Below are 21,926 nucleotides of genomic sequence, written 5' to 3' on the forward strand. Positions count from 1 at the left end.
AACTCTTAGTTCCCAAACGAGGCTATCAAAGAATCTCACTCATCAGTAATGTTGTCTCCGGGAGTTAAGAATAAGAAACCTGCTTGAAGTCATAACACACAAAGGACCACAAGAGAATCACCACATCCCTAGCAACCTACTATCGATGAAAAGATGCTTGGGACATTTTAAAGAATCATACCACAAGAAAACCAAAGATCCACGAGTCCGGGTTAAAATTAAGTTGTTAATGTTGCCCTTGTAGGAAGCGATAATGCTCAGCATGGTCTCAAATCATCTCAGTGACAGTCACTACAGATATATTTAACTTCTTAAGTTTTGATTTATGGCAAAGTTGTAAATGTCAGGCTCTTAGTACAGAAGAGAAAGTGTGTATCTTTATTTTCAAATAATTTATTAGCTTTCATGTCCTATGGATTGAAATTCACTGTACTGGAAAGTATATTACAAATGAACACTCAGATACATGTAAGAGATTGGTTAATATGCAACCCTTGTTTAAATATTGATCAGGCAAGGTTTTGATTTATAGCCTGCGATTCCTTTTGGCTCCCATATAAAACATACATATTTGGGAAAATACACAGTAATGAAAGTATTCAGCCACAGAAAAACACATGGTGGTAGAGCCATCACACTTAGAAAAAGAGACAATTCTATCCGCAGAGCAGATAAAAAGAGACTGTGATGATTCTCTCATGTAGCCCAGAAATTAATCCCCAGCATTAACATCAGACAACTGGCAGCTCACAAAACAATGCAGATGATGAGCGGTGAATTACTCATCAACAGGTGGGATGTGAGCAAGGACAGGTCAACTGACACCACCAGCTAGGAAATCTCCCAAGCTCAGAGTTTAATATTGGATTAGTGGATGACATCTGAGAGAGAAGAGATAAATACCATCCCTGATCATGAGTATAAATCAAGAAAGTGTAAAATTAGCACTTAGGAGAACTTACCTATAGCAAGAAAGAGGGCAGTTATTGTTATAAATGTCATATTAACAACAACAATAATATATATATATATCACAATGATAATTATAGAAGAGGAGGTAATGGATCTGAGAAGGGGATAGGGAGCACTAGAGATGTTGGTGAGGGGAGAGGTAGAAACTAGGTAAATACAGTGTACTCACATATGAGATTCTCCAAAAATAAAAATGCAAAGTTATTAGAATCAGCCTCCTTTTTGCTACAGTTTAAGAGTTGGGAGAGGTGATAGTAAAGAAACGGGGTGATGGTGTGAATGTAGGTGTTCCGGAGTGGCAGATAGGGTCTCACATCCCAACCTAGAGCCTTGTGAATGCTAGGCAAGTGTTACCACTGTCCTACCTCGACAGTCCTTGAATTTTATTTCATGAGAATTAGACAAACCAATCAAGCTAAACAAACAAACACACAAAAAACCCCACCAGTGAGAAAAGAAAATCCCCAAAAGTCAGCAAAGAAAACATTAGGTATTTATTTTATTTGCAGATGTATATAACAAAATACTTTCTGATGGCTCCTAGGGATATTGATGTATTAGCATATCAATTTGTATTAGACTTAAAAAATAGAACAGACTGATTTAATTGGCAGTACTAAAAATCCCCATATTTTCAAAGTTGACAAAAGAGCCTTTTATCAAGAGTTTTTCTTCTCAGACTGTGTAAAATACTTCCTATCTGGATGTGTGAAATACAAAGGATAAAATTGTACAGACATCTACCAAACATTAGTTCCTGAATGGCACTTGGCTCAGCTCTGCGGTATGTGTACACTAGTACTTTATCTTTGTATCATGGTGCTTTTAAAAACATAAATAATAATATTCATTAACCATAGCTAGAATGTACATTTTTTTCATATCACTCATTTAAAAATATATTGAAAATTAATTTGTAAAATACAAACTTCCATTGTTTAAGATAAATGCACGTCTCCTGGTTTTACCTATGGTATGGCACAGAAGCACACACAAAATATGAACCTAAGATATTCTAGCTTAACATTTTTATTAAATCAAGATAATCAGGGGTGGATCCAACACAATCCTTGAATAGAACTGTTCCCCCTAAATTCTTTTTCAATGAATTCCTAATATAACTATATCCTGCTCAAATCTGACATCTGTACCACACCAGACTGAAAACATTGCTTCCTATTTTCCATCCTTATGGGTAAGTCGTGGCTGAATACACAAATACAGAGGCAGACAAGTTCCCAGCCACCTGCTTCCCAAAGCATGTTAAGGAGGTCCCTGCAAGACACTGGCACTGGATTTGGCTCCTGTAGTGTGGAAGATCATAGATTTCCTCACAAAGTCAATTCAGTTGAGACAGCAGTTTTAATGGCTTCCTTGTTTCCTGACTTGCTGTCTTAATTTGAATGACACACAGCTAGCCATATCAAAATCTTACCTCTGATGTCTCTCACTTTAAAGGACACTCTATTGTGTAGCTTGTCCTTCTTGTGGGGCTCCCAATGGTGGGAGCAGGGGCTGTCCCTGAATCTTTTGCTGGCTTTTGAGACCCTATTCCTCATACTGGGTTGCCCTGCCCAGCCTTAATACCAGGGGAGGTGCTTACTCTTACTGCAACTTGATATGCCATGTTTTGTTGATGTCCATGGGAAGCCTGCCCTTTCCTGAATAGAAACCAAGGAGGAGTGGATTGGGGTTACAGAGGGGAAGTGGAGGGGAGAGACAGGGAGGAGAGGAGGGAGGGCAAACTGTGGTTGGGATGTAAAATGAATTAATTAATTAAAAAAAGAATAAGAGGTTAGCTAATAAAGTCATCAACTATAGGAATGTATCTAACAGAAAGATTATACTTATTTCTGCATTCATTGTTGTCGGTATCAGTAATTTGATGTGTAAAGCATGGGATAACTAGAAAAGAAAGGGTTTTCTAGTAATAAAAATGAGTATTAGAAAAAGTACTCTATTTTCTATGGAAAATGACAATTTCCTTACATGAATTTTTCAGAAAATACCCATGTTTTCCTCTTGTCTAAATCTCTTTTATCTTTCTCATAGATGTTAATTTTGATGGTAAATCCTGAGTGCTAGTGTGGACTGAGGTAAATACACCTCTGGGTGTATCTGTGAGGCCATTTCTAGAGAGGATCAGCGGGGCAGGGGAGAGGAGGTTGGGAGGGGAGGGGGAAATGACACTTCTTAACACAAGTGGCACTACCCAATAGGCTGGGGGACCACAGGGGAGCTAGAGGACAAGAGGGAGGAAACCCTCCAGCACATGCCTCTGTTGTTTCCTCTGCCCATCAGGATGGCGGCTGCCTAGGTCATCAGGCCATCCCTGTGAAAACAGACGGAAACCCAAAGAAATCTCTCCTCCTTTGGCTTGAATAGAAAACTTCGCACTCGGGCTCAGTATCCATCTTTCAATGGTGTGGTCGGGGGACAGATAGTGGAACCTGGGAAAGGTCAGGCCTACCTGGAGGAGCACATGCTGCTGAAGGGTAGACCTGGCCCCCAGTCCCTCCCTCACACCCTGCTTCTTATCTGGCATGAGATGAGTAGCCTCTGCCAGCCACATCATCCCAACACCACAATGTTCTGCCTCATCACGGGCCCAGAATAAACAGAGCCACGGACTATCGGCAAAACCCTCCGAGACTGTGATCTAGAATAAAGCTAATCTTTTTAGGTTGTGTTTCCTTTTGTGTTTGGGCCACATGGGTGAAAATGAACTATGTATGCCCCCCACCCCTTAAGTTGTTTTCTCTGGCATCTGTCTCAGCAACAGAAAGTCTAAACCAGCTACAATTACATTTTTTTTATTCAAATATTATTGTCAGACACGACTTAATTAAAAGAAAAAGTGTAAAAGGGTTTAGATGCCCTAGCTGCCAGTCTGTCTGATCCCTTGAAACAAGTGCCCGGTACTGGCATCTGACCTTCAATGCCCGAACCATATGGGCAAGAGTTAGATTTGCAGCATCATAAAAAGAGTTTTCAGATTTTAAAAAAACAGAAAATGGTAATATTCTGAAATTTTGTTTCATGTCTTCCTGCAATGTTCTAAAAGTTGGATGAAAAGAATTACTATTAATTGCCCTTTTTTTTTTTTTTGGTAATGGATGGTCATTCTCTGTAGTCGTAATGAGATCGGTCGTGTAAATCAATAGTTGTGGTGAAGCTGGGTTGAATGTGATCATCACCACATTGACTCAGAGCAGCCGGAATCCCCACTGGAGGGATGGAAAGCCTACAAGGCTCGTGGCACTTATGGGGCTCAGGAGCTTTCACACTGCCCTTTATGAGGTCTCTCCCTCCCCTGAGGCTACATAGGAGTAAGCAGTGGATTGTGGAGGTCACTTTGGTCTCAGAGAGGCTTGCAAACGGCCCAGGGGGGCTCCCCAGTAGTGCAGTTTATATGAGTTGTGCATGCTGTGGGTAGGACTTCTTAGTGGCAGAGATGCCTGTATGTTACCCATAAGGCTTTCTGGTAGTTTGGCTACCTTTGAGTTGTGCGCACTCCTGTAAATAACCCCAATAAACTCATTGACGGAACTGGGACAATAGACTTGGACAGAATCCATCCCTCAGCAACTGGGCTGAGCAGATGTTTCTTTACATCTCCCCAGGAAGTCACACGACAGTGGTAACTCTTTTATTATTCATTCAGTGATTTCCAGAATGAATAATGGATCCTAGATTAATAAAGACATTCCCATAAACCCTAAAATGTCAAGCTGTTAAATTTACCGAATAAAAAAATTACATATGTATATAATAATTTCATATATAGAATGTTAAGGTAAATTATTGGAAGAATTGCAATTATACACCAAAGCAATATTTTTAAAGATTTAATTGGCAGTTCATAGACATTCAATTGTTAAAAATGAGTGCTTTCAACAATTTATTAAGTGTACAATGTAAGTTTTATATGACCAAATGCTTGTTACTTAGTTATATCAATTTAGCGCATGTCATTTCTGTTTATACAAAAAAAGTTCATGGAGAGAGAAAATTATGATTTGCTGGGAAATAATAACAAAGCTCATAAAAGGAAAAATAAATAAATCCCTGCCACACTGCTCCAGCTACCAGAATCCCTTACCTGGCAGAATTTATTGGTCCCAAATAAGCCTCTTCTTTTCTAAAAAAAGTAAAAGTTAGAAGTAATCATCTGGTGCTTTGAGAAGAATGTGCATATTCACACGTATTTGCATGTCCTAGAGACCCACCTCCCCGCCCATGTAGGTGGAGAAGCCTGAAAAGCTGGCTAACTATAGCAAATACAGGAGCCAAGACGACTACTTTTCAGTGTGTCCAATGAAAACCACATGGAAATGAAAAGCAAAACATATCAGTGCAATTAAGCGGTAGGTAATAGACGCGGAAGATGGGGTAGTGGCTGGCAGCAGGAACCCAGGAGGCAGGGACCCAGGAGGGCACTGGAGGCTATGGGCGGGTGAATTAACTATTGACAGCAGTGCTCCAAGATGAACTAATGAAGCTGGCCTGATAACCCCATCATTACATCAAAATGAGAACAAACATCTCTTTGGTATATTCGCCAAGATCATGAGGGCCACAAACCTGTATGAATATGTATCTAGACTGTCACTTTCCCAAGTCATCTGCAGTTGCATGGGCTGAGCAACCACATGGGAACAGATGGCTATGGAGAAACTCCGACACAGAAAGGTGGCCCGCTGCCTCCCACTGAGATAGGCAACGTCTCCAGCGCTGTGTGGTCAGGTGCTGGATTACATTTTAGACACAAGATGATTTTCTAGATGGGACATCAATAGAATCACAAATTTGTCTGGCCATCCCAATACTTCTCGAGAGGCTTTAATTGAAGCTACATCCCATGTCTTTAAATAATTTAGCTTTGGAGGAAGGCTGGGCCTAGGAATAGCCCAGGTGCTACCCAAGTAAGTGGGAATATTGTTCAAGAATTATAGGAGACTTTCTTTTATTCGTGCTGTTCTTAAGGTAATTTCACCTTTAAACCAACCATCGATTTATACTAATAATGTCCTTAAAAAAATTTGGTAAGCACAGATTATCTACACAGTTCAATAAGTCCATTCCTACTAAACAGAATTAGAAGCCAGGGTTTCAATATTTTTTATATATATATTTAAAAATCATCCATCCAATAAACAGTTCTGGAGTCCTACTGTGGCTCAGATGATGTTCTGGTCTGCATGGGAACGTGAGTCAAGTCACAGATGAGAGGAACATTGTTTTAAAATTGAAATGTGAGACAGAACAAACTAACTAACTGCTATCTGGAGGGTGAAAGCAAAATAAGAAGGCATGGGAAACAAACAAACAAACAAACAAACAAACAAGGTCTGCTTCCTGTGCACTGTCCAACCTTGGGCTCTCCTCTCCCTTTCTGGCCTTCTCACGCCTCAGTATTCAGGAGCCTCCTTTTGGCTTGTGACATCAGTGTTATCCTGCAAGGGTGTCTGCCTCAGAGTTCCTTTCTCTAGATGAGCCATAACACTAATGAACAACATCGGAAGAGTGGCTTCGCTTCTCAGAGCCTTACTCTAGGCTAGGATACATGGAGGGGTTAGCTCATGCCTTCTCACTGATGACGTCCCCCATATGGATGAAGAACCCCAGGCCCTTAGAAAGTCAGTTGCTGTTCACCCTTATGAGTCAAGCTTCAAGCTTAGGCAGGGTTCTCCCTCTACACTGACCCTGGCAAAGGAACACCCCAAAGGATGCTGGGACCATGTATCACGTGGCACAGGATGAGTCTAGAGCTTCTAGAGTCCAGAAGGCAGCTGCCTGCACAAGTGTCTCAGAGAAGTGCCCCTGGCTTTTCTCTTTTTGATTCTGTCTGCTCTTAATATGCACCCCCTCCTTTTAATTGAGTAACTTCTTGAAAGCCCTATAAAATTTGGGCAGTTCTGCCCCCTTTTCAAGTTGTAGCTGTTTGAACAGGATATAAACAAAACACTCTGAAAATACGTAAGGGATTACCGGTCAGCACGGGTGCGGTGGGGGGGAGGGGGCGAGGCAGAGTGTCATTAATTGCACCTGCCTTCCCTTTACTACTGCAAAGAGGACTTCAGCTACTAAACCCTGTGGTTTAGGACCTTCTGGAAGTTTGGCTAAGCATCAGCCTTTTAACTGTGACATTATCAAATTACTGCAGTACACAAAGAATAACTATTCTTTTTCATCCCCTCTTTCTTAATATCAGACTTATGGGGAAAAACAGTGACAAAAGAGTCTCATTACACTTCAAATATTCATGAAATGACACATTTAAAAGCGACAGCTTCATTATTGAAGAGCAACCTCTCTCTAAAGTTACTTCAAAAAAAGAGATATCAAAGTACAAAGAGGGCTTCTTGGGAAGAAGTGTTTCAGTGGGAGAGAGGAGGGGATGAGAAAGGGTAATGGGCGAAACTGGCTGAAATTCATTACATTCATGTGTGAGACTGTCGAGGAAGAAGTAAATGAATACAGTTAGAAAGTTTGATCTCTTCCACTGAGTCCTGTAGGGACTCCGAGAGCCAACATGCATGTTTATTCCATCCACAAAGAGGATGGCTTGGAGTAAGGAAAAAATATTCTTCATCTATTCTGAAGGAACAGTTTGTAAAAGTCTACGTTTTCTGGTAGTTCTTCTACAATCTCATTTTGCAGGATCAAAAGAAAATACAGAAGACTCTTAAACTAATTCGCTTTTAGGTTTTAGGATTCCTAGAGATTAAAGGGGATTTTTTTTAAATAGTAAAATAAAACATATTAAGATAAAACAAAAACATGCTGGAGTTGACAAGACCAATAAACAGAAGGAAAGGAGAAGGCACAAAAGTCAGGAACCCACTCATGCACACACTCAGGAATCCCATAAAAAACAATAAACTGGAAGCTCTAACATATATGCAGAGGACCTGATGCAGACCTGTGCATACTACCTCAATCTATGAATTCATACGGTGATCTAGAGGGCCTTGTTTTCTGGGTGTCCTCCATCCCCTCTGGCTCTTACACTCTTTCAACCTCCTCTTCTGCAGGGTTCTCTGAGCCCTGAGGGGAGGGATTTGTTAGAAACATCCATTTGGGGGTTGCGTGTTTCAAGGTCTCTTGTTCTTTCCATAATGGATGGTTGTGGGTCTCTGTATTTGTTCCCATCTGCTGCCAGAGAAAGCTTCTCTGATGATGGCTGAGCAAGGCACTGATCTGTGAGTATGTGTATATACACACCCCCAACACCACACACACACACACACACACACACACACACACACACACACACACACACTCCATGGAATGTCATTAAGAGTCATTGTATTGCTCCCTCTCCTTCTTTCTCCCCCACCACCAATTATTTATTTATTTATTTGTTTGTTTGTTTGCTTGTTTATTTTTAATAGTGTCACACTCTATAGCCCAGGCTAGTATGGAACTCAGAATGCAGCCCAGATTAGCCTTAAACTCATAGGCAATCCCCTGACCTTAACCTCCCCTGTGCCGCATTATAGTGTGAGGTAGCATGCCTGGCTTGACAGACCATCTTTAAGCCATTCTGAGTAGAAAGAATAATCTTTAAAGTTCACTCTTTCTGGCAGTTTTGTTGCTATTTTGTTACTGGGAAATGCCAGAAGTCTAGTGTGTGTCTCTTACTGACATGGAATATCTTAACTCTGACAGTGGATCCTTGTATGTAGCAAACATTGTCACTACATATATAAAAGGTTCTCTTTTCCTGGCCGCCCACATGCCTGGTGATTTCCCATGCTTTACAAAGGCTCAAGAGAAATGACTCAAAGTTGTACTTAGACTGCTGTGTAATCCGGAAAGCCACACCAGTGAGCCTTCACAGAGTTCAGTTTAAACAAAGAGATGGTCAACTTACTCCTCCGTGGTTACAGCACTACTTACACTCATACCCAGCACTAGCTTGGAAAGTGATGATTCTATCTGAGTGTTAGATGAACAAACTAACGAACTGAGATTCTGTGGCACAGGATTCCCAATTCAGGTTAACAGCACATATGCAAAGGTCTGAGTGGTTGATTTGATGAGTCAGAAAACACAGACCAAATTCAACCCTAACCGCAACGGCTGCTCTCGGGGAGGGGAAAAGCATTAGGGTAAAAAGCTGAGCTATGGTTAAGGGAACTTCCGCTTTTCCTTGCTTCCATTCTTAAACAAGCAAATATTGACGTGTGACTAAAATCATGAGGAAAGAAAGCATTTTTTCCAATCAGGATACAAAGAACATTCCAAGAAGGTTTTCATTTTACTCTCAATGTTCCTATAGTTAAAATAATTTCTGGTCAAATTATAAACACAGAACTGATAGATTTGTGTTTATCTGCAAAGACACTGTAACAATACTTCCTATCATATTGCTACATAGGCTTTTGAAAGAAATGAAAAAAATTAAAGAATTTGTAAAGGGGATAAAACTTATTTGGGATCATTGAAGAAATTAATGAGAATTTACCTCTACTGCAAAATTTAATAGCTCTGTGCAAGAAATGAAATAGTGGGAAATAAGACTAATATTTTCTTATCCCCAGAGAAGTTGCTTCCCTCAAAGTGCTGTTTTATTTTTCACAATAAAATATATTAACATTTTAAAAAATACATGGTTGACTATGAACTGTATGACACAAATATAAATACCCATGAAGTTGTTACAGTTCGCTGTTCAGAGTAATAACAACAGGAATTGGTTTCACCAAGAGAATGCAAAATAAATAGACTGACTCCTGCATTGTCTAGTATTGGGCCTCCTTGGGGTGAAATAAAACAAAATAATATATATCATTTCAGGAACTCAGACTAAGGAATCTTTTCATTTGAGGGCAGGTTATGAGAATGATCGTTCTGTAACACATTTGAAGAAGAGAGCTATCATAATGTTTGGAAGACAGGCTAGATAGAAGATAATCTTCAAAATTGGCCTCTAGTGTGGTGTGTGGTGTGTGTGTGTGTGTGTGTGTGTGTGTGTGTGTGTGTGTGTGTGTGGTGTATGCATGTCTGTACATGTGTGTGTGTAAAAGAACATCAAGTGCCCTGCTCTACCATGATTCTTCTTATTTCCTCGAGATGGGTATCTTACTGAATCAGCAGCTTGGTTACTTATCACTAGTCTGGCTGGCCACTGGGCTGCCTCTACTCCCAGTGCTGGGGTCACAGGCACACCATCAGCCACTTCGGGTTCTTTCAGTGGATGGGTACAGGGAGTCAGAGATCACTCAGGCCCTCGTGTACACACAGCAAGCATTCTTACCCACTGAGCCATCTCACCAGGCCCAAAGAGAGCTGGCTTTTTCTTTCAAAAATCATCACTTGAAAACGCCTCCCAATATATCCATTAAATTTCTATAGCAGACAATTCAGCACCCCAACATAAGTCTGAGAAATATTATTTAAAAAAATAGAATTCTTTATTGTTTTAAGGGGGAATTTGCACGCATGTCACCTGATTCTACACACTGACACTGGCAGATGCAGTTTTAAGGATAACTGGTGTGAGATCTCCAAATTCCTGTAAGTGAGGATATGTTTACTTGCTTTCTGTATAAGGGCTACAAAACATTACAAGAGCTTTCTGAGAGACCAGGGAGGTGATCGTTCCTGATTTAAAAATCAATATACCTCTGGAACAGCAAAACACATTAAATGGCATTCTTTCAAAACTGTTTTGCCTAAACAAGTTGGAATGCTCCTCAAGGACCCAACATATACAGCACAGTGCTGAGGAAAATCAGGTCCGTGATGCAGATTAAAAATAGAGATGAAAAGGAAACTCCTCTTGGTATAAAGACAGAAATGTGGACCTGTTTGATAGATTCTTAATTCTGCAAAGCATAAACATTGCCCCCTGTAAGTGCCCGATTACATGTTGCTTACTCTCACACTAAGAATGTAATAGCTGAGATGTGGCAAGGCCCCATGCACAGCAATGGACCTGGAATGTTACAGTCCTAAGACCAGGCTTGGATTTCCCGGGCCACTCCCTGTGTAGTGGTAAATTACTGCGTAGCTTTGTCTAGAACTTGCTTTGTAGATGTGGCTGGCCTTGAACTCAGAAATATGCTGCCTGCGCCTTGAAAATGCAATGACTAAAGACATGTGCCCCCACACCCAGGATGCTTCTTTGTTTAATTTTGCTTTGAGTAATAGAATTCACACATCTAAAAAGGACCCTAACTGGAAATCCAATACAGTAACACACTGAAAATGGAATTCTAGTTGGAAAAGGTAGATTAGACTCTATGCAAACCAGTCTGATTTTAGTATAACCTTCTTCACTTGAGAAAGAGGAAAGATTTTGAGAAATTTAGTGATGGTGTGGAAGCCTCTTCCACTTAGAACAGATCTTCTATCGCTGCCAGACTGAGCAAACAAAAATCTAAGATGGCCAGTTACATTTTCCTTTTCTAGTCATTTATGCTTTCGGGATTGAGCCTGGAGCCTTGCACATAGCTAAGCACATGCTCCACAAATAAGCCACACTGTAGCCTTAAATGTGAATCACAGATAAACAACAGAAACAAAAATGTTAATGTAACAATGTGCCAAGCATCACATGAATATCCAGACGGCAAAAAGCAGAGGAGGGGAGGTGACTAGAAAGGAGGATGGCCCTCAAGGACATCTTCCTCGTGACCTTCTTCAACAAGGCGCTACCCTTTCTAAAGTTTCAAAAACCTCTCAAAACAGCATCACCGGTTGAGGAGCAAGCACTGACACTCCAGCCTGTGGAGGACATGCCATATTCAAACTCTAACAGCGGCTTATCCGGAAGCCCATGTTACTGGAGCATCCTATGGATGAACTCTAACGCTGTCTACCTACCTGTCTCTGATTGTGAACAAAGGAAGCCCACTCTCGGATTTGAGTGTTCGGTTGCTCCTTGCAGGCTCATCTTGTCAAAATTAACATTTTATGATTTGAATTGCCAAACAGTGCCTGAGTGGTTTTACGGACATGGACTATCAAAACTGATTTTTATTATGTTTCCCTATTCCTACTGTCCCTTTGTGTACTTGTGCATGTATGCATTTATCAGCTCTTCTCCACAGAAAACATTCCTGGTTCAAGTTTGTTTTTCCATTTATATTATTAAAATACACAACAGTTGTAAGGGAAAATAAAGAGCTGTAATAAAATGCCTCACTCTGCTTGCAACAGTGATAATTGCTTTATTGAATAAGGCTTTGCTAATTGTACAGCTTGACATTCAAAATTTGTTCATTTGACTCGAAATTATTTTACATGAATGCAAAGAGGCAAGGAGTTCAACCCAAAAGTAGTTTTAAGTAGAAGCATCTTCATTTTCTTTTAGATCTGTAAGAGGACGGTTATTTCCAGGAAAGGAAAATTCACTACCCAAACTTACTTCAGATGTACACAACGTCCTCTCTCTAAATAGGGCCACCACAAAATAGGGGAGGGTAAGGCAGTGATCGCAGTCACTTTAAACATGCATCCAGTTTGCTTACGCAGATACGGCATCAGCATTTTCTGATCAGGAAACAGAGAGACAGAGTCGGAGGATGGCTCACTGAGTAGAGCACTTGATGTACAAGCATGAGGACCCGGGTTCGGACCCCTAGGTGCCGGGCAAAATAACCACGCACGGTGTCGCGTGCCTGCGACCACGGCTCTGGCGTAGGGGCCGGCGGGCAGGTCTCCTGAGCTTGCCGGCTAGCCAGTCCAGCAAAGTGATGAGCACCAGGCAAAGACAGCCCTTGTCTACCCCTGGCTTCCACATGCGCAGGAATGGGTGCACGCGCCTGCATATACTAAACACGAACAACGACGAAAGAAACCAAGAAAATACTACAGAAACAACACGGTGATTGGGCAGGGAACACGCCAAGGGGCTCTCAGGAGCACTCAAGAGATGCATTGCTTCAGATGGGGCAGGGTGGCACATGCCTGCGAACCCACCACTTGGATAGTAGAAGAAGGATCAATGCCATGAGTTCAAGGCCATCACAGCTAGTAAAACAAACGAAAACAAACAACAAACAAAAAACCCCAAAACCTTACTAGTTTGAGCAAAAAGCTATTTACAATGTATCCAGGTAGTAGGGAGATTTTCAGAAATGGTCTTAAATTATTATTATTATTTTTCATTTTCTGAAATTAGTTCTATCAGGATGCTTGGTCCTTCAGTTTTCAGGACATTCATCTGAAATTTTTACTGACCATTATGCCTCTCCTATCACATCTAACATTTTTACTAAAATTGGATATCTCTACCTAGTAATATAAGTCATGTTGTTTAAAATGTTTTGTATAATTAGTCCAGAATCACCAAATACCCGCCCGACAACAGAGTCATCCACAATCTCAGTGACTGGCAGTTATGGAAACACTTTAGTCTGACCAGCCCTCCTAAAGCTAGGGTTAAAAGCTGTCCTCCGGGAATCAATCATGCTCTCAGCAGAGAAGAATATTTCGGAGATGTGAAAGCTGAAATGGAGACTATAATCTTTTGTGATTACCCTTGAGGCTGAAGCGAACGCAAAAAGGAAAGTCTATGAATTGCTGATAATTTCCTGTGATGACCCACTCCCAGGAAATTCTGATATTCCTCTTGCACCGTAACAAAAGGACTGTTCCCCAGACGTGGAGTTCTTTGAAACTCCACGTCTGGGGGTCACAAAAGCTATTCATCCGTTCTAGGGGCCAGGCCTGGGAGACAGCAGCTCTCTGAAGACAATATAGGCCCTGATTGCACCAGGACTCATCAGCTGTGTGGCACACCCTGCCTTCCTAAAAAGTGCGTTTCTGAAATAACTGATTTAAAAAACATATTAGTTTTAACTTACAAAAGCCTAAAGACTTATGTATTTTTCTGTTGATCCTACTGTCTATGATTAAATGCACATCTCTCTGAGTAAAATTTGATTTAAGTCGACATTTTTATTCTGAGAGGAAAAAAGAAAAGATTGTCATACATATGTACTTACCCTAAAAGTCTATACGATACTAAGGATGGAACCTAGTAAGTTGCAATTACTCAGAGTTTGGGTAAAGTGATTTAAATCCAGGAAAAAAAGGTATATGGAGAAGGGAAGCAGTAGTGGGAGATGTGAAAACCCAAAGTAAAAAGCTGGGGGGACTTTAGGAATAAATGTTCGTTATCAGTATGTGTGAAGGATAACTTGGAACGTTGACTATTAGGACTGAGTTAAATCACTTCCTAAGGGGCCACTGGCCCATCTGTGGTTTCACTAATGAATAATGCAGACTAAAGCATCTTCAAATTATAATGACAAATTCTCATAGATAAATAGCTTTCAGCTTCCCAAGAGCTTTCCAAGTAACTTTAAAGAAAAACAGAGTGCAATCAAATTAATTGTATGCTTTTATTTTCCTCCTCAACAACCACTGGACAGACTCTCTACCAAGCCTTCCCAGTATTCAGTTGTGACCATCTTTAGTGCTTGGAGGAAGTCAGGTGATCCTGACCTCTAAGTATGGCCGGCCATCATCTCATTCAGCTGGAACAAACTGAACATACACTGAAACTAGGCGTCTTAGTGAGGGTTTCTATTGCTGCGAAGAGACACCATGATCACAGCAACTCTTATAAAGGAAAACACTTAATTGGGTGGCTTACAGTTCAGAGGTTCAGTCCATTATCATCATGGTGGGACATGGCAGTGTGCAGGCAGATATGGTGCTGGAGAGGTAGCTGAGAGTCCTACGCATTCCAGGCGGCAGGAAATGAACTGAGATACTGGGTGTGACTTGAGCATAGATAAGACCTCAAAGCCTGCCTCCACAGTGACACACTTCCTCCAACAAGGCCATACCTACCCCAACAAAGCCACATCTCCTAAAAGTACTATTCTTTTTTGGGGGGGGGGCATTTTTTTCAAACCACACCAAGTACAAGTATTTTAAACTGGAGCACTCATTTCATAAACTCAAGTTCTTGGCCACATGCATAACCTTGGTATCTATGTTAATTTTGGTTACTCCAATGCACAAAGTCAGTTCCAGTGTTGAACATTATTTATTTACAACAGTTAGAAGGTATCAAAAGGATTGAAATATTAATATACATTACTGTTTATTTGTAAGTATAGTGCCTTGCTATACTGAGTCACTTTGTAAACATCTGATAGGTAAAAGTATTTTAAACGATTAAAAATAATATTGCGGTGTGATACAACAGTCCCCTCTACCCCAAAAGGAAAACCTAATTCAATAAACTTTAGAAATTTCCCAAATATTCAATCATACTCAGTTCTCTATGAATATCATCTACTTACACATTCATTATACAATGATGTGAATAGGAAGATACCATCATGCCCAGTTTTAAGATGGAGAAAAATGAAAAAGTAACCTTCTCAATATCACTCTCATGTTCTGCTTGGGAAGCAGCAGAGCCCTTTCCCTTTTGGCTCCCACATGGACCCTGCTTTACTGGCCAACAGGACCTGGAGTCATGCCTTCCTTTGAAGCTAGTCAAGTTGAGTCACTCCTCAGAGGGGGACCCTCCTGATGGCCTCTGCAAGAGGTGGAATACAACGAATTCATGACTGATTAACCTTAGGAAGGACACCATCTCCTAATTTAGATGGGAAGTGCTTCCAAGTGTCCTGCCTGAGCAGTAACTGATCATCATTTCTGTGTCTGGTAGCTTCTGCTCCTTTTGAGGAATGGAGAGTCTGGGAGTTTGACGACACTGCAGTGACAAGGAACCATCTTAAATGTGACGGGAGCTTGGTGTCCACTGCGAAAAGTGAGGAAACTGGAAGGAGACATGTTTTCAACCCGGAGAATTATTTGTTAGCCACCGGCCGGTGGGAGAGAGAGGCACTGTGCTGCTGTGCCTTAGATCTCCACCTGGCTCCAGTAACTATGCCTACAAGAGCTTGTGTTGGGACTGACAAGACAGAACCGTCTCCCGAATACAATGTGTGTGGTGTGCCAAGGAGGATTCTCAGCTTGACTTTGGGAGGATTTGTTAGGCACTTAAAACTAGGCCCCACGTGAATAAGCTGTGAGAAGTACGCGCACTTCAATTCACGTGAGGTGAACGTGGAGGCCAGCCCTTGCCTGTCTCATTATTTTCGCTCTTTTCGGTGCTAGCCCACTCTACTAGAAGAAACAAAGACACTGGGTTATATCCTTCAACCTTGTGACCCACAAAATGCCCAGCCATGACAAGTAGCCTGTTTTCATCCATGAGCACATTAAAATAATTGTCATATGTCTTCAAAACATGCAAACGCCCTGTGATTCTCAGTCCCAGGGAAACAGGGTATCATTCATACAACTTAAGGTATTTATCATTTTATTTCAAGCATCCAAACATAAAAAGGAAGTTATAAAAAAAAACTAAAGTGAAAGCTCAATTTGTGAGAAAGTCTTTTTCCAAGATTCCTACTAAGCTTGCAGATGTGTTTTAACTCCACAGATTGCTAAATAGCACTCCAATTCATCTTTAGCACCCTCAATGCAGCCATAAAAGCAAAGAGACTGGAATATTCCACAGCGTGCTGCTCATCCGCAAAGAGACTTAATGCTTAATTCTGAGCACAAGAATCAAGAAGTCGAAAAAGACAGAAGAAAAAACAAAAAGAAAAACAAAACACTGTGTTACTGGAGGGGCTCTCAAGCTCTTTGGGTACCACCACGATCAATCACTGGGTATCTCACTTAGAAATCCCTCTCCTGGGCTGTGGAGATTATTTTATGTATTAATATTTCCCTACCTTTTTTTTTTTATTGAGCTTTCCCACTATATTACGGGCACACAAAGACTTGGTGACTGAAGCAAGCTAAGAACAGGCTGTGTCATGGAGGTCACGAACCACTTTCTAACTAGATTTAAGGCCTGCTTTATAGGAGGAAACACATGCCTGCTACTGTAAATCTGGCCAAGAACCTATGGTTGGGAACTCACAGGCCCCAAGGGTGAACCAACCACTATTATTCTGCTGAATGGACACAGTATCAGAGTGCTCAGCCACAAACAGGACATTCATGTCCGACTGTCTCCCCTCCTCTCTGTCTGGTACCTGCCACAGGGCTCAGGGCCACTGATGAAGAGAGGGTAGACAGACTGAAGAGCTGGGGTCAGAAGAACAGAGTGAGACAGCGTCTTCTGTACTCATGAACTCACAGATTCTGTAGCTGTCTACATATGACTGGCATAAGATCAAGCCAATCAACGTTCTAGCATGGAAGGGGAAGGGATTCAGGAGCCGCCACCCCTAATTGAAGAGATACAGACAGTTGATGGCTTCTAGGGGGAGAAAGAGTCAGTTTTCTCTAAGGGTGTGGCTCCTGGTACTTTGACCATACTCTGGTAGAGAGCCCCACATCCTGAATAATATGAACAGCATAAATTGGAATTGATGCTTATTTTAAAAGAAAACAAAAACAAACAAAAAACCCAGACACAAACTTGGAGGGATAAGGAGTGGGGATGGATGGATATGGGAGGAGTTAGGAGGAGGAGCAAATATAATCAAAATACATTGTATAAAAATCTTAAATTAATAAAAACATGTTTTTTAAAAGGAACAAGGCTGGAGGTTTCTTCTTTTCCTAATTACCCTGAATTAATTCACCCAGCATGTCAGCTGAGAATCAGATAAAGATTTTAAGGAAGATGGCCCAATGTAGACACCCTTTCCAAGGTGACTCTTGAAAAAATGCTGACCTGGGGCAGTGCCAAGGCCGAGGACCTGTCTTGCCAGAAAAACCTAGTGAACCCTCCAAGTACACATAATCCTTGAAATCCTAGCACTGAAGATTCAGCCCAGAGCACGTGAGGCTGAGACTGGGATAATGAAAGGGGCACACGGGAGGACACAGCATGTTGAAGCTGCAGAGGTCTCTTTCTAGATTCCCCTCACCTGTGGTCCTTACCTCCTAAGGACCATCAAAATCTTAGCAGAATCTTCGAGAGCTTACAGTGAATTCCTGTCTGGGAGCAACTTCTGACCTATTTGTCAAGTTAACCTCTGCTTAGCATGATGAATGTAGCACCAGACATGCAGGAAATAGTGGTGAGTGGGTACCTTAAACAATGATTTAGAGGAGGAGAAGAAACTGGACTACCTTTTGTAGAAGCATCCCTTTATACATACACAGCATGTAAGTTCTAGTTACATATCCCAGTGGAGGCTCAGGAGACCAGAGTAAAGGGAGGCTCGAACATAAAGTCTTTAGTACAGTAAGTTTTGAGGCTTTGGAATGAGGCAAAGGATACAAATCACATTTAAAAATGTCATGTTTATGGTCTGAGGGAGGAGGAAAACAAGAGTGTGTGGTCACTGTGAATTTGTCTTTCCTCCCAGAGATCTTACCTACACACTTTTTTCCCCTATGTCAAATTTATGAGTGTGTGTGTGTGTGTGTGTGTGTGCGCGCGCAATATTCTCCAGACACATATATCCATGGCTAAGTATTTGTACAGCAATCTTTGTTAGCTCTTTATTACATTTTAAAAGTTTTCCTTTTTTTTTTTTCAAGATTTATTTCTAATTATGTGTGTGTGTGTGTGTCTGTGTGCATATGTACACATAAGTGCAGGTTCCTGCAGAGGCCAGAAGAGGGCACTGGAGTCCCTGGAGCTGAAGTTACCGGTAGTTGTGAGCCATCTTGTGGATGCTAAGAACTGAACTCAGATCCTCTGCAAGAGCAGTACTAACTCTCAAGTCTTTTCTGCAGTCTCCTTAAAGGTTGCTATAAATACATTTTTTATAATCATCTTCTAAGCATTGTTATGAATGTTCTAAGCCCAATAATGGACAACAATTTTTACACCTTTCAAGTGACTCTGAGTAACTGTAGATGATTTCATTTCAGTATAGCTTATTACACACTTCTTCAGAACATATAGAAGAGGACGGCTCTTTAGCGTATTTTAAAGCTATCATCAAAAACAAAATTTCAACCACATTTTCTTTCCTTCTTTCTTCTTTAATGTGGCTAGGGTAAAGGGGTAAGTGTAGATAGACACACTAGCATCTATAAAATATATGAAATATATAAATTTTTCATGCTAACAAGCACTGTTAAGAACATAAAAACCAGACTCAAAGAGCAAAGGTTCCCTTTGGGTTACGTCAGCTGAAGCATTCCACTATATAAGAACAAACCAGAAATATGTCCTTGAATGTAGGAATAAGGAGTTGATGCAGTAGACATAAGGATTAGAAACCGTGAAAAAGTTCAGCATCCCAGACGACTGCGGCTCCTTACAATGGCATCTCCTGAGTAACAGGCAAACTAATAGCAAAGTAAATGTGATTTTAATTTCTAATTCCCTTCTCTCAGCACCAGTTGATAAGTGCACTATTTCTATTATAAGCAGACAGACTTTGAGCGCTTGTTGATATTTCCAGGCTATGAATGATTCAGATGCCAGAGGCTCCAGAATGGTAAGGTGACTTGCGTATCGCACTGGTGATCTTACAGCTTGTCATGCATGACTCAGACAATCACACAGTGGCCTGAGACTTTATACTCGGAAATCACCTTTATTCTGTTCCACACATTTGATCATGTGTTAGGAAAAAATAATTTCAAGGTGGGGAGTGAGATCACATTTTTTTCCCTAAAAAAAATATGTTATTGGGCCTCTTGCAGTGAAGCAGCAGTTGTGCCTGCGGTTTCCTGGAAGAGTTGCAGAAACATAGCAGGACCCGAGAAGAATTTCACATAAACAGGCTCATAAAACACCTGTCAATCATGGAGAAACCGAGGGGTGACTGTCTTCCCTAGGCAGCTCTTGATTGCAGTTAGAGCTCTGGAGAGGCATGTATACACATCTCTTCCCGCATGCAGGCTGTGGCCTCTCAGAAGTGGCTTTAACTAACAGTAGGTATGCTCATGTGGGATGGGAATGTGTCGAATCTGAGCTCACAGCCGACTACCATAGACTTCATGGTTTTACCACAGGACTTCGTGTTCTCACACTCCTGGAGGTTGGAAGTGTGAGATGAGGTTGGTTTCTATTTAGGGATATATACGTACGGATGTATACACATATGCATGCAATCACAACAGTGAAAAAGGAAGGCACAGGTCTAAAGGAAAGAGGGGCAGGGCAGATGGGAGGGTCTGGAGGAAAGAATGTGGTAATTACATTACAATCTCAAGAAATAAAAGAATAAAAATGGGAACAGGTTGGGAACAGGTTAAAAATTGGCAAGTGTGGGGTGGGGCTGGGGAGGTGACTCTGTCTGAGTGCTAACTGCACACAAGCAGGAAAACTTCAGTCGGGGCTGGGACGATGCAGACAGAAGACTTGAGGAGAAGGCAGCTGCTCCTCAGAGACAAACGCTGACCACTGGGGCAGTGGGAGAAACCACCATCAGCGTGTAGCCAGGCAGAAAAGCCTGCTGGGTCGGGGCTCTGAAGGTCAAAACCGTAAAGAGAATTGATGTTTATATTTTCACGGTCTTCACTTTTATAAATGACACAAACCATCTCTCTGTACAGCGGAACCACTAAAGCTGAGAGCTGTTGTTGCTGGGCCGTGGCCATCAGGACATGGGGCCCAAATCATCACCCTCCTGATGGCCAGTTTCCTTATCTGCCTCTTTACAGCTTTGCTACATGGGGTCTTACATTATTTATTTTTTTCAAAAGAGTTATTTACATATTTCAATTTGCTTGAGCATTTGGCTACACGTATGTGTAGGTACCATATGTATGTCTGGTACCCTCAGAGGTAGAGCAGCAAGTGCTCTTAAGCACTGAGCCGTCTCTCCAGCCCTCTGCTTATTCATCATATATAGCATGGAAAGATTCAGTTGTGGAGTGTGAGAGGATACAGCCTCTGAGTGAATACTGGGAAGCACAAATGCCGCAATGCATAAATTCAGCAGAGAACAAGGCACCAATCTGGTTTTAGACGATGACAGAAATCCGTCATTATTCATCCTTATTCATCATACAATGCTCTGCTCTACTATAAATAAAGGAGAAAACATTACATCTCTGTTTGTTTATTGAGAACACAGTCTTACTAAGTAGCCTAGGCTGTCCTGGAATCCACTATGTTACATAGACCAGGCTGACTTCAGTCTCACGGAGATCTGCCTGCCTATGAGTACTGGGATTAAAGGTGTGTGCCACCACACCTGGTTATGTCTTTTTAAAAGAGTTACTTTATTTTTACTAATGTTTATGTGTACATGCACATATATGACGAGGTCAGAAGAAGGCACTGGATCCACTAGAGCTGGAGTTAGATAACTGTGCACCAACTCGTGTGGCTGTTAGGAACTGAACTTGAGACCCCTGAAAGAGCAGCAAGTGCTCTTAACCACTAGGCCATCTCTCCAGCTCTTAAGTATATGTATTTTAAACTAACTTGAAGAAGGTAAGAAAGCTGAGGATTTTCAAAACCTTTATCTGTGGGTCCTGGTATAGCAACAGAATTGCTACTTTTCAGATAAAAGTTGATTAAGTTTGATCCCATTTCTCATATTGATTAATATCAACATTGGTTGAAAATAAAGTGAAACTACAATTCACCTTGTTTCTCAAAGAAGGAGTAGACAGAAACTTTTAAAATCTGCCGATAAGACACAACAGCTGTTGTACAAATATATTCTGCTTCAGCAGGACTGCTTGTAGAAGTTTGTATTTCATATTCAGAAAGTCACTTCCTCTTTACTTAATGATCCTGCAGGAAATTATCTAGCATGTGTCCAACAAGGACAGGGAAACATTTCTGATTGGGCTTTGTTCCCAGTGTGTGAGGTGGGAGGTGGCATAGGCCTAAAGAGCCAAGGGCGTGAAGATCCAGCACACAAGTCTTAACATTAAAAGATCATAATTCGCCGGGCGGTGGTGGAGCACGCCTTTAATCCCAGCACTCGGGAGGCAGAACCAGGCGGATCTCTGTGAGTTCGAGGCCAGCCTGGGCTACCAAGTGAGTTCCAGGAGAGGCGCAAAGCTACACAGAGAAACCCTGTCTC

The 21,926-nt window shown here is 41.4% G+C and overlaps 1 protein-coding gene across 8 annotated transcripts in view; it reads right to left on the reverse strand.

Moving 5' to 3' along the window:
• Nucleotides 1-21,926, reverse strand: part of Znf385b (zinc finger protein 385B) — a 407,065-nt gene that overhangs the window by 74,307 nt on the left and 310,832 nt on the right. For 6 of the 8 annotated variants that reach the window (XM_052722998.1, XM_052723001.1, XM_052723002.1 and 3 more), the window contains one exon: nucleotides 5,075-5,113. The exons of the other annotated variants lie outside the window; for them this stretch is intronic. In XM_052722998.1, the coding sequence (XP_052578958.1) occupies nucleotides 5,075-5,113 (39 nt within the window). The remainder of the gene's footprint in view (nucleotides 1-5,074; nucleotides 5,114-21,926) is intronic. 8 annotated transcript variants of the gene reach the window in all.

Source organism: Peromyscus californicus, unplaced genomic scaffold (genome assembly GCF_007827085.1).
Source record: "Peromyscus californicus insignis strain IS unplaced genomic scaffold, ASM782708v3 Scaffold_7__1_contigs__length_154581171, whole genome shotgun sequence".
In the NCBI taxonomy this organism is placed as follows: domain Eukaryota; kingdom Metazoa; phylum Chordata; class Mammalia; order Rodentia; family Cricetidae; genus Peromyscus; species Peromyscus californicus.